The sequence below is a fragment of the Rhizomucor pusillus genome (genome assembly GCF_041956525.1).
Source record: "Rhizomucor pusillus strain CBS 183.67 unplaced genomic scaffold VTP01scaffold_2, whole genome shotgun sequence".
NCBI lineage: Eukaryota > Fungi > Mucoromycota > Mucoromycetes > Mucorales > Lichtheimiaceae > Rhizomucor > Rhizomucor pusillus.
This window is the reverse complement of record NW_027192144.1, coordinates 1,517,986-1,530,435: the sequence shown is the minus strand read 5'-3', so window position 1 is coordinate 1,530,435 and position 12,450 is coordinate 1,517,986. Positions and strand designations below refer to the sequence as shown.

Sequence of the window (12,450 nt, the reverse complement as noted above, 5' to 3'; positions counted from 1 at the left end):
TAATGCAAATTGTGGACATATCCACGAGTGGTAAAAGTTGCCGACAATGGATGTTTGGAAGACAAGTTCGATAAGCATCCTCGATTGTACTTTGACGAAATATTTTAGTAGTTTACGTTTTGCCCTGCGCGAAGCCTGCCACGAATGCTTGCTGTGAATCTCAACCTTTGAGGGTATATTAATAGAAGAAATGGAGAGTTGAAAGACAGAGCCTGCTGGTATTCTCCTATTGTAGCAGCTCGATGCCTTGTTTCCATTTTAGGGTTCTCTAGCAAAGGGAAAAGATGACCCTCATGCAGTTAAAAGTACGTGGCTCTCACGCACTCGACCTCAAGGGTGTAAGTAAGACAACTAATAAGGGGCCGTTGCCTGCGTTGTTGTTGCCAAATTCATGTGTTTGACCGAACAGTTTTCTGTGGCACATGTCTGGTCGTCGTGAAATTCGCTAATTCGGCTATAGCCACATTTTATAAGTCAGGGAATAAGGGCTCTTTTTCTTTTCTTGGTGTAATCGCGATATTGTCAGACATGCTTGATGGTAAATCAGTGAGGTGGTAACGCTTGTATCATGCAAGTATAAGCTGGCCTGTGTTCTGAGATTGTGATCTTGATAACGAAGAGTATGGACCGTGCAACAAAAGCCCGCCTTTTTTTGGTTTTGGTTTTTGGAGCGCACGGTCTCTAGTAACAATAGCAGTATCACGCGTGTAACTTTGCTGCTGTTGCCAGAATTTGGTTTACATGCTCATTTGCTGCCGTGGCCAAGAAAAGGCAAAAAGTAAATTGGATAGTAAATATCTGCTCCCAAACAGATGGTTGCTTTAAGCATCATTGAAAGCAGTTTTGGCATTGTCGTTTCGAGAAAATGTTGTATAGCGTAGTGCCACATGCTGCAGTGTGCCACTATTGTGCTCATCGTCGGGAATCCATGCAGAAACCATGCGACTTTTTTTGTTCGCCGTCAACTGGATTGTAACACATTTCGTAAGGCGGGGGTTGGAGGATTTTCGCGCTCAAAGACAACCCCAAAACCAGCCCGGTGATCTGTTGCCATCAGATGCCTGATAAGGAAAAATACACAGAAAGAATGAGAGGAGAGTGGTACCAGGTTACCTAAGATCACGGGAGAGAGAGGAGAGACGAAAGAGATCGACATTTAGTGCTTTACCCGCTAATTGTTCGCGAGGAAAATCCAATAAACCAATCTCGAAAGAATGCAAGCCAAGTTTCGGTAGGAAAGAAAGGCCAATGCATTGTCAATTGAAACAAGGCCAATATTATTCGGTCCACGGAGTCGATCACTTGCATGTCCGTTTTGTCGCTTTCCATGCCATCCCGAATGTTCGGCACTACCCCCCCCCAATAAAAACCCATCCAAGACTCACTAGTTCTCATGCGGGCGGTGCGAACGGATGGTTGATGTAAGCTTGTGTTTTTAGAACAGCTTCTAAATAAACGAATTTTGGCGGCACTTGGATCGGATTGGACATGTTGCTCAGATATGTCTGTCTGCGCATGTATACGGGGCAACGAGCATCATGCAAATATTTGTCTTTAGGTTACTTCTAGTCCCACGATAACGAACTGTAAATGAATCGAATATATAAATACACACCTGAATCTTCTGCGACTTTTGGTATCAAAACTTTTTGTTCACTATTGCTTTTCGACTTAGTCATGACAGATCAAACGCGTGAAAAACAGCAAAAATGCTCTCACAATGCCAGAGAGCGCGTAAGACGCAACAAGCTCAATACAAAGTACAAGGAGCTTGCTTCAGCTCTGCCGACCTTCAGAAACTACTACCGTCGACCTCCAAAGCATCAGATCATTGAAAAGGCTCTCGAATGGGTCCAGCAAAAGATCAAAAGCGAAGAGTACTACAAAGAGGCCCTCAAGCATCTAAGAATCCAGCAGAAGCAACTGCAGGCCGAGCTGAAAACCAAGAGATACTACAACGCGACACGCATTAGCAGCACTCCCCAATACACATCAACTGGACAACCGCCTTTAGATGTTCAAACTTCCCTGACCGATTCTTCGGTCTCCTCTCAGCAAAGTTCACTTGCGGATCCCTCCGATGACCAACTTGCCTCATATCAGCTCGATCACAGCGTGCCGTCAGACCAGAGTGGATCAGATCCAATTCCATGTGATACCTGCACCAATGGCGCTGATCAGTCTTTGAAACAATACTCAACTTACTTTATCTATTATCCTCCTCCGCCCCCTCCCTACTACAATGATATCCTACTGTAAACGACTCATCAAGCACGTCCATTTGTTGTCTTCTGTTTTTTATGTATAATGGCTGGTAGTGCTTTTTACCTGTTCGTTTTCTTGTTTTCTTAAAGTTCCTGGATTCCATGTATCTACAACTTCAATGTAAAAATAAAACCTTGCTTTTTCACTGGATTCTTATTACAACGCAGTAAAGTAGATGCAACAATGCGACCATTATCCTCGGAAGTACTAAAGAGCCAGCCGAGAATGCACTTGGATCAAGCGCGGGTGTATTCAACCGGATGCCAACATAGCGGTACATGCGACTGCCATTATAGGATACGAAAATCGTGTGCTGCTGCTGTTTCTGCCGTTTTGTTTTTAGAAAGTCATAGGAGAAGGTTAGCTCATGTGCATAGGTGTGGATTAAAAGCATTGTCAGCATCATATGTACATGCCATAAGATAAAGGAAGAGACGTCATGGTTGTGAGAACATTGATTAGAATGCTAGGCAAACGAACTTGTGAGAATTATAATGGCTGTCAGCTGAACACATACATTTTCTTTGGGCACTGCCAAAAGTTTTTGTATTGTCAAGTCACTGATCGATGATCGCATCAGAGGATATAGCACATAATCGAGCTGTTTTGCTGACGGCCATAGATGTGTTATTATTTATTGAAAATAACAAGTGAACTTAGCCTGCTGAGAATTGCCACGGACTTGCTGATGTTGCAATCTCTTCAACTTGTTTCTCAATACTTCGTCTATCAAAACTAGTTTGTCATCTAGCTCCATGATATCCAAAATGCCCGTCAGCCTGCCATTTTGTCAATACCGGCGTATGTCAGCTGCTTCATCGTCATCTTCCTTCTTGTTCATCTTCCTGTAGTCTGCTTAGAGCATTAGCAATGATTACGTATATATAGTTAGCCGCACTCCTCTTGTGCAACTTCCAGTCCGTGGTATGAACATCAACAACGTGGATTGTTCTTACAATCTACTACTCCAGCCCTTCGTCAAACCTTTTTCGATTCCTGCAGCCTTCTGATATACCTTAGATGTTTTCATTCTGCTCCGCGCTGTGTACCGGAAATATCCTTGTATGTACCAGCGCATCCTTCTCATAGCTGTGAGTTAATCGATATCGTACATCATAGATGGATGGCACTTGATCAGCTGTGTATTTGATCGAAGTAGACTTCGCAGTATATTTCGCGTACTGTATCTTCTCACTGAATTGCACTGTAGGTGTCAAAATAACTTCAAAAAGTTATACAAATTCAATCCACGGATAATCCAAAAGTGGAGCTGGCGGATATATGTAGTTTGCTCCAGTGATAAGCGCAAAACCGTCCTATTTCATATAAAATCATTTCTTGCATTTAACAGACTGCAATGCTTCGCGGACTCTGCTGGCTCAGCAGACGATTGCATATCCCTTATGACGATGTCGAGTAAACCGCCCATTTAGGTCAAGTTTAAGGCAGCAACCAATTGTCCACGTATATACCATAGCTTTGAACGCAATCGAGTGCTGCCAAGGCTACATACCGCTCACCTTGACTTGGATTAGAAAGCGTCAGCATCGAAGAGAAATTCATAATTTGGAAAAGAAAAGAAACAATGCATGATCTTTGATGAGATCAACGCAAACGACTGGTAAAGGAAATGAAACAATCTTTATGTTAAAAGGGAATAATCAAAGTTAAATTACAAAGAAGGCAATACAGGAATGGATATGAAGAAGTCAAGAGCGAGTAGCGAATGTAGTTGATTGGGAACAAGGGAATTTCATAAGAGCATTACGTTAGTATCTTGCGCTACTGCTGCGTAATCGTAATTGATACCTACACACCGGAGGGTAATCCTCGAATTACTCGAGGGACTAGACCGCGCACCTAGTGTTTCTGTATCAGCTTGTGTCCACCGCAGCAAGGTAAACTAGTAGACATACTTTTTACCCGTGGGGTCGGTTTGTTAAAATAATAATATAAAAACATGACAGAGGACTTGGAATGATACATCGCGAGAAGCGGGTCAGGACAGCGGTCATATCGGCTACAAAGTTGAGCGTCAGAAATCACCTGCACCTCGAGAGAGCAGCCAACGTACCGGAAAGTTTGAGAGAATACAGGATTTTGCTTGAAAATAGCAGACTTGAAAGTTAACGGGAGAAGTCTTACTAGGAATCTACTGCTAAGTATAAGAAGACGCTTTGCGGATTTGTTTCGAAGCAGCAAGAAGCTAGATTTTAAGTGTAGTATTCTCTCAAACATCGATTCATGCGAGTTTATTCTACAGACTCGGATCGGCCGTGAACTTCAGCGTGGAGCGTTTGTATAAAAGAATTATATTTTTTCTTGCCAATCGTTTCTCTCTCTTCTTCCCTCTTTCTTTGCATTGCAGCCTGATGACCCGAGTTAAAGGCGAAGGTGCTCAAGCCCATACCCCAAAGACATCCGACCAAATGGAGCAGCTGGCCGTAAATGGTAAGCCCGTGGCTCCCTGCAGGGGAAGAACTCTATAGTGTCTTCTGTAACTGATCGCAGTAAGTTCGCAATAATGCCGAACGCGTTGAGCAGAATACGGGAGCGGCAGCTGTTGTTGCCACTGCTGTCACTGCAACTTTCAGAAGCTCAGAGAATGGTGATCAAGATGATACTCTAAGAGCGAACAATATGCTCCAGGATCAAGATGCAAAGGAACTTGCTCTAAACTGGCAAGCTGATGACGTATTCCATTTCGCACAGCAGTGCAGACGTATTCACTGTTTCTCACTGACATCTAGGATCCGCCAAAGTTATGAGTATCATGATGATTACAACATATGCATACCCCGCGGCCGCATGTATGAACATTATCGGCTTGTGTAACTTTCCAGTTGCTTCATGCACCCATGTTTCCATGTTTGGCAAGCTGATCAAGCAAGTGTTTCCCAACATAAGAAAGCGGCGGCCGGGAAAACGAGGGAAGCTATAGTATCACCATTGTGGCATCCACCCCAAACTTCTAGTAGTGGATTTTTGCAAACAAGCCCCGCACACCTTGCTAGGTAAGATCAAAATACAGTGTACATAGGCATGGCTTTTTGCTAACTGTCTGCGTGGTATACAGTACATTACGAGGCCGAGCAGTTGCGAGTCCAGGAATGGCAGGTTTAGAATCTTGGAGCCAGTGCAGCCAAGAGATTATGCCAGGCGCATGGCCATCAAATGACGACGCAACTCAAGGAGAGGTGGCTGTGGTGAAGTAACAGTATAGATCAAGTGGAGGCAATCATAGTATGTGAAACAAGGTGCAAGGAGTTTATTCTGTGGAAGAACAGGAAACTGCTACTTTTGGAGAAATCCCTTCTGGATAACCGAATGGTGATTGCTATATTGATTTGGAACCGTTGTGTACGACAAGCGACACGACAGCCAGTGCAGTCAAGAGACAGAATGCCAGGCGCATGACTGACTACGAGAGGCCTATGGATATGTTCGCATCACGAGGTCTAAACGAGGATATTATATCATGGATACGCGCAATAGTAGAAGTGATGCCCAGAGAACAAATGCAAATATCGCGCAATCTAAGCAGCTAAACAGCTTCGTATGTACATTTACTTGCTTCTCAACGAATATAACACCGCACATTCTATATTTGTTGCATACTATCCTTGATTTTGTTTTGATCGTAACAGAATCAATGGAACAGCAGTTGCACGATGTCGACGGTCGTTGCTTACCTGACTTTTTTGGCTTGGTTGGCGACAGTTCGGCAAAGCGAAAATATTGCATTTGGCCGGGCATAATGACAGGTACCAGCACGAACGAACGGCGAATCGCGACGAGAGCTAAGGAAGCAATAGAATACAAGCAAAATAAAAGATGTATATTCTTTTGACTTTTTTATATGATAGTGTTTCTCGACCAATTCTAGAATGGATCAGACAGATGCAGCCCAGGTTTATCAAAGATCGTCCAGCTTATTCTTGGCTGATTGATTCTAGTATTTAGCCGAGAGAGACTGTCTGAGGTAGTTGTCAAGAACCTAGGTTTGGGTCAACAATAAGCACGTCGTCCTTTAATAAACCTTGATAACCCAGGATCCAAGGTTTGTTCGCAGCGTCAATATAGATGCTACATTTCTTACTGCAGCTATATGTTACACGACTGGGCTACCTGCCACGTGGCTGTGTATGCCTTGCAAAAAACGGTGTTGCAAGGCTTCTCTGTAACGCGAGAATACCATATTAGACCACCAATGTATGGGCATCTGACGGCCCTTGGTTTGGAACATCTGGCTCCCACCAGGAGAATCTATGTTTATCCAATACTAGGTCACATCGAACTTTAGGCTTCTTCTGGTCTGTACAACCTCAGAGCACGCTTTCAAATGGCGCACTCGCTTTTTTGATAGCATATATACCATATGCGGGTTTCCTGAAATAGGCCTTCCTTTCTTTCTCTCGTTGCTGTCCCATTTTGATTCGACGTCATGGGCAATCAACTTTCAAAGAGACGACAAAAGGTCGACAGCAACCCGAGTCTTAATTTCAACACGCCAAGCTTCCAGGACGGATCCACGTCCATGCATAGCCAACCCAACTTCCCGCCATATTCCCTGTATTTCCCCAGCGACGAGGAAGCTACTGAACGTTTTCGAAAAATTCATTATCTAATGAAGCATGTTTTCCAACGTAATTACTTTGCGCCGGTCGACTCTGCCCTGCAAAGTCCAGGCGCGATGGCTCTGGATGTAGGATGTGGGGCGTATGCTACGTGGGCTGTAGGCATGGATCAAAGCGAAAGAGAGAAAAAGTCTGGCAGACTCGCTGATTTACGTTTGCTGTAGATATGGCAAATGATTTCCCGAACGCCACGTTTTACGCGATCGATCTAGTGGATCCTTTCCCGGCGGAAGATACTTTAGCAATCGAACATGTGCCGAAAAATCTTTTCATCGATGTCGCGAATATTCTGGATGGTTTGCAATTTCCTGACAATGCCTTTGACTATGTGCATCAGCGGATCATGTGCTCTGTCTATCACGGTGATGATATTGGATTCATCATGAGAGAACTGCGGCGAGTCACAAAACCTGGTGGATGGTTGGATCTGATTGAGGTATGCCACTGCTGCTACTACTTGATCATCGTCATCATCTTGTCGCGGTGTAAATTCTAAATGGATTCTGAAAATAGCCTGATCTACTCCCTAAGAGGGCCGGTCCGCTCATGAAGAAGTTATCAGAGAGTAGTATGTTCAATCAAGAGGGGAATGTATGCGAGACTTTGTTAATCGTCCCCTTTCAGTATACAATTACCAGAAAAGGGTCCAGGACCATATGTTTGTTGGTCCAAGGATAAGACGATTTCTAGTTGATTCGGGATTTGTCGAGGTAAATACCGATTATGTTTCACTACCGCTATGCTGGGGAGGATTTGTTGGCAAGAATACGTATGAGGTGAGTCGCCGAATATATATGTAGTCGATCAATCATTAACACGCTGCTCTCTGCAAGGCTGTGCTCTCAGGATATCGACACATGGGCCAATATGTCTATCGCGAAGTGCTGGGTGACAAGGCCGGCGACTCGTACGATGAACAGCAATTTGATGCATACATGGATAAAGCATTCGATGAGTGTGTGGAATACCAGACATTTTTTAACGTTTATTGGGCCTGCGGGCGAAAACCTCAATAATAATAGATCTCTCTCACTTAAAGCAAAAATCCATATAGATACCCATAGAAATATCTCTAGAGTCAAGCATTCATCTGCTTTTTTGTATAATCCTTTTGCTTACGTGTATCTAAAACTATATATAAAGACCAGCTATGGCAGGAACAATAATATTTCATGTTGATCAATCTGTGCCTCTATGTTTTGTATGCATCTGTATCTCGATAGTAGGTCTGTATATAATTACATATAGGCAATGGAAATACAAGCAGTGAAGTCATGCATTGATACGCGCCAGATGGCTCGAAGCAATGTAAAGTTGTATCAGACTTTAATTAAAATGGAAGGATTCAAACAAACGAGGTTTACGTCCAGCCATTTTATAGAGTGCGACGATAATTATCTTGCACAAGAACGTGGCAATCATTTGCTTTCGATCATTTGCACTGTCACTCTCGTTGTCGCGTTTACAGTGACGATGTATATTATATTTCCAGCAATCAACGGGAATGGATCAATGTCGATTCCCATTTGGAGCAGCAAAGTGCTGGGTACTGTGTTTCGCGATAGTTTGCATGAATGACGGTGTAACTAGAAATCTGAGTGGAGGTATATACGGCGAATACACAAGTACTATTCTTGAACTGAAAATAGCAACGCATGATCCGAGGACGAAGAAAATTGCAGGATCTGTCGCGACGGTAGTAGTTTCAATTCTACTACTGTAGATTTACCTCCTCACTCGAAAACTCAGGCTAGTATTGAGTACTTTAGATTAAGAATGCAGCTTCTTTGTACTGGTTTACATGCTTGTGCTGTCATCGTGTATACACAGGCATGTCGATGCTAATATTGCTTGTAAATGCAGCGATTCTCTGCGCATACTTTTTCCTTCTTTTATATGCCATGACACAAATATACATGCTGATTATGTATAGTGAAAAGCAGCTGCCTAGTCTACGAAACCAGGGAGGGATAGAAGTTTTGGTGATGCAAGAACCTGTCCGAGATACTTGGCCAGATGGCAGTCGACTTCACGTGATATCCGAATGGGGGAGCAGGAATAACGTTGGGTCCCCGCTGGTGCCAGCAGTGGTGGGGCACAAGCACTGTTAACCGTTCTTTCTTTTTCTTGCGCTTTCTGCTCAACGCGTTCTTGCGCTTTCTTTACCCTTCCTTCTCTTCGCCTGTTCAACCAGCCTGTAAAAGCAGCGAATTACGAAAGCGAGAAAGCCAGAAAGAAAGAGTCTGGGACCATGAATGAAGAATCAGGACTTCGTCACCGCGCTGTGACAGACAAGGACGCACGACGATTGTCCAACTCGTCCACTGACTCGTGCACTTTGGCCAGCGACGACGACCTGGACAAAAAGAAATCATCCAGCTTCTCGTACGGAAAGACTCCGGACGGCAAGAGTAAGTTCCCTGCCCCCCGTTATTGTTGACCCCATCGGTATCTAATCTTACTTTGGGTGAGTACAGTGTTCCGAGTTCCAGCAACCCGAGACATGGTGTCAGCCCTTTTTGATCCTCGAGAAAAGAAGAGCGTATTTGATTACTTGACTTTGGGAGCCATGGGCATTGAGATCGCGCTGTTCTTGCTCCTGCCACGCTGGATCAAGCAACCCCTTTTTATTGCGATCTTTATGTTTTGGCGTCTCAGTTACAATGCCGGTCTCGGCGTCCTGCTCAAGTATCAAAGCGACAGCCGTGGTCTTGTTCGACTTGCAAAAGAATACAAGATATTTGACCGCGAAGCCAACCCCAAAATCTATCGATGGCTCAAAACCCAATTGAGTATGAAGATGGGCAATGATTATGACTTTGAGGTAAGGACCGGGGAACACGGAGAAAAAATGCATTAGATGTCCGACGTTTATGTAACTCGAAACCCTATTCTTGTCTGTAGACGGCTCCGATAGAGTACAATACCTGGCTCCTGTACCGTCAGCTCGTGGACCTCATTCTTATGAATGACTTTACTTCTTACATGTGCTTTGCATTGTCATGGTTCAATGTAAGCCCTGGCTCTCGTTTCTTCATTGGCGATATGATGCGTTGGTCCGGCGGTTTGTTCTTGATCCTGTTCAATATTTGGGTCAAATTGGACGCACAGCGTGTTGTCAAGGACTTTGCATGGTGTAAGTAGAAAAAGGTTGCAGAAAGGCATGAATACTGTATTCATTCGAATATTTTCCCAAACTTAGATTGGGGCGACTTCTTCTTCTTGATTGAGCAATCGCTTACCTTTGACGGCGTCTTTGAAATGGCACCCCATCCAATGTATTCAATTGGATATATTGGTTACTATGGCCTGTCATTGATGAGCGCGAGTTACACTGTCCTGTTTGTCAGCATTGCCGCTCACGCTCTTCAATTTGCGTTCCTTGCTTTGGTTGAGACGCCGCGTAAGTAGTAATTCGAGTTGTGCTTGGTCGGATGCAAAGTTTCTGATGCATCATTCCTTTGGCAGATATCGAAAAGACTTACAACCCACCTACCACGCCTAAGCGACAGCCAGTGACATCTGCACCTGTAAGCTCTGACGAAGAAGCTAGTTCCCTCAACAGTACTTTGGACCAGAACGCAAGTCGCGACTTTTACTCGTACTATTTCCGACGCGACCTCATTGTATTCAAGAACTTTGATGTTTGCCGTTCAACCGATCTCGCTGCTACCATCATCATGCTCTACTCTCTCGTGACGCCTTTGATGCTCAGCGGCAAGGCTGGAGTTGTATTCGCTGTCAGTCAAGCAGTATTTTGGCGCATCTTCCACTCGTACGGTCTGGGTGCCCTGCTGAGAAAGCAATCTCAGAACAAGTTCTTTACCAGACATTTCGTAAAGTGGGGTGGTGGTGTCGATCAAGCGTTCAGTAACTGGAAAAGGTAAATGGGATTGGAATCATAAACAGCAGTGCGGTACCTACAGGGACTTACTTTACCTGTGCAATTTCAGCATTTACAATCTCTCGCTGTGCATGACATATATTTCCTTCTTCGTGGCATGCTGGAAAATGTACTCGTTACCCGACAACTGGGCGTATGGTACCACTCTGCTGCGTCATACATTCGGATTGGCTTTCATTGGATTACATATTTGGACATCCGTATCAATTTACGAAGTTTTGGGTGACTATGGCTGGTTCTACGGTGATTTCTTCCTGGATGACCACCCAGCCACTCTTTTGTATACAGGCATTTATAGGTATATAAAGTCAACATCCCAAATGATTCATCTAGAACTTGCTAACATCTTGATTCAATCAGATATTTGAACAATCCTGAAAAGATTGTCGGTCACGCTGCATTCTGGGGCTTGACCCTGATGTGCAACAGTTCGACTATCTATGCTCTGGCCTTGTTCTCGCAAATCTCCAATTTCTTGTTCCTCAACTACGTCGAAGCACCTCACATGCGCAAGCTATACGGTGACCAAATTCGCAAGGAGGCAGGCTTGACAAAGACCTTAAAGTCTGCAGCTATCGCTCTTCCCCAGGCTCTACCTGACAAGCTGCAGCAAGAGGTTACCAAGATCATCCGCGAAACTTCCGAGCTTCAAGCTGCCATGGCAACGACAAAGAATATGGAGCGCATCGTCAAAGATATGGTCGAGAAAGTTGAAAAGACAGCCGAGGACACTGCAGGTGCAGTTGGCGACATGGTAGAAGCTGCACGACCGCGGTTGCAAGAAGTGATTGAAGAGACAAAGACTCTGTTGGAAACGTCTCGCTCTCGACTTATTCCGCTGGTTGCCAACAACATTGACGCGTATGACTTGAGCCGATACTCGATCAAGATTGAGAACGGCGACGACGGTTCATTCGTCCTTGGTCAACCAATCCGGATCTCCTGGACCGCTCCAGAAAATCACAGCGAACGGGACTGGATCGGTGTCTACAGAGTCACAGCCAACAAGCACAAACACATCACTAATATCAGCTCACGCGGTTTGTGGCAATGGTCCTCTGACTCAGGCTCCCAAACAAGTGGCAAGCTTATCTTTAAAGGATCGCACTTGCCCTGGAAGGCGGGAACGTACGAGTTTAGATACCACCACGATGGCAAGCACAATGTCATGGCACGCAGCGTCGCATTTGAAATCACAGCTCCCAAGGCACCTAATATCCAGGATAAGGATGCTGTCCAGAGATGTCTTTTGAAGCTGGTGCAGAACGCTCTGGGTAACGATCCTCACCGTATACCCATGACGCCTATCGATGAATATATAGGCATGGGTGAAACCGAAGCTCGCCATGTTGCTTACGCTATAAAGCTCATGTATGGTGTGGAATTTGCCTGGGAGATTGTACTGGCGGACAAGTGCATCGCTCGATTAAGCAAACGAATTTATCATGCTTTGGAAGCCCTTGCTCCTTTTGCTGGTTCATCGTCATCATCCTCCTCATCCCCGGCAACATCAACAACATCGTCGTCCGCGAAATCCTTGTCACCACTTGGTTCCGCACCTACCTGCAGCACACCTCCTCTCATTACGGATGCTTCTTTATAAATAATGTAAAGTCTTTGCTTTATTTATTCTTGGCTTGTATA

At 44.6% G+C, this 12,450-nt stretch overlaps 4 protein-coding genes across 4 annotated transcripts; all 4 read left to right on the top strand.

The window, feature by feature from the left end:
- Window positions 1-1,677: 1,677 nt before the first annotated feature.
- Window positions 1,678-2,259, top strand: VTP01DRAFT_4717 (uncharacterized protein; the record flags this gene model as incomplete). The annotated part of the gene is made up of 1 exon (XM_069383429.1): window positions 1,678-2,259. One exon carries the CDS (start codon window positions 1,678-1,680, stop codon window positions 2,257-2,259), a length of 582 nt encoding a protein of 193 aa, XP_069244131.1.
- Window positions 2,260-4,637: 2,378 nt separating this feature from the next.
- Window positions 4,638-5,388, top strand: VTP01DRAFT_4716 (uncharacterized protein; the record flags this gene model as incomplete). Its single annotated transcript, XM_069383428.1, has 4 exons — window positions 4,638-4,716; window positions 4,781-4,987; window positions 5,241-5,279; window positions 5,342-5,388. 4 exons carry the CDS (start codon window positions 4,638-4,640, stop codon window positions 5,386-5,388), a joined length of 372 nt encoding a protein of 123 aa, XP_069244130.1.
- A 1,321-nt stretch (window positions 5,389-6,709) lies between these two features.
- On the top strand, window positions 6,710-7,918 carry VTP01DRAFT_4715 (uncharacterized protein; the record flags this gene model as incomplete). The annotated part of the gene is made up of 5 exons (XM_069383427.1): window positions 6,710-7,004; window positions 7,067-7,338; window positions 7,416-7,470; window positions 7,527-7,678; window positions 7,736-7,918. The coding sequence occupies 5 exons, from the start codon at window positions 6,710-6,712 to the stop codon at window positions 7,916-7,918; spliced, it is 957 nt and encodes a 318-aa protein (XP_069244129.1).
- Window positions 7,919-9,153: 1,235 nt separating this feature from the next.
- Window positions 9,154-12,409, top strand: VTP01DRAFT_4714 (uncharacterized protein; the record flags this gene model as incomplete). Its single annotated transcript, XM_069383426.1, has 7 exons — window positions 9,154-9,313; window positions 9,380-9,726; window positions 9,807-10,038; window positions 10,105-10,305; window positions 10,371-10,785; window positions 10,856-11,104; window positions 11,167-12,409. The coding sequence occupies 7 exons, from the start codon at window positions 9,154-9,156 to the stop codon at window positions 12,407-12,409; spliced, it is 2,847 nt and encodes a 948-aa protein (XP_069244128.1).
- Window positions 12,410-12,450: the final 41 nt, after the last annotated feature.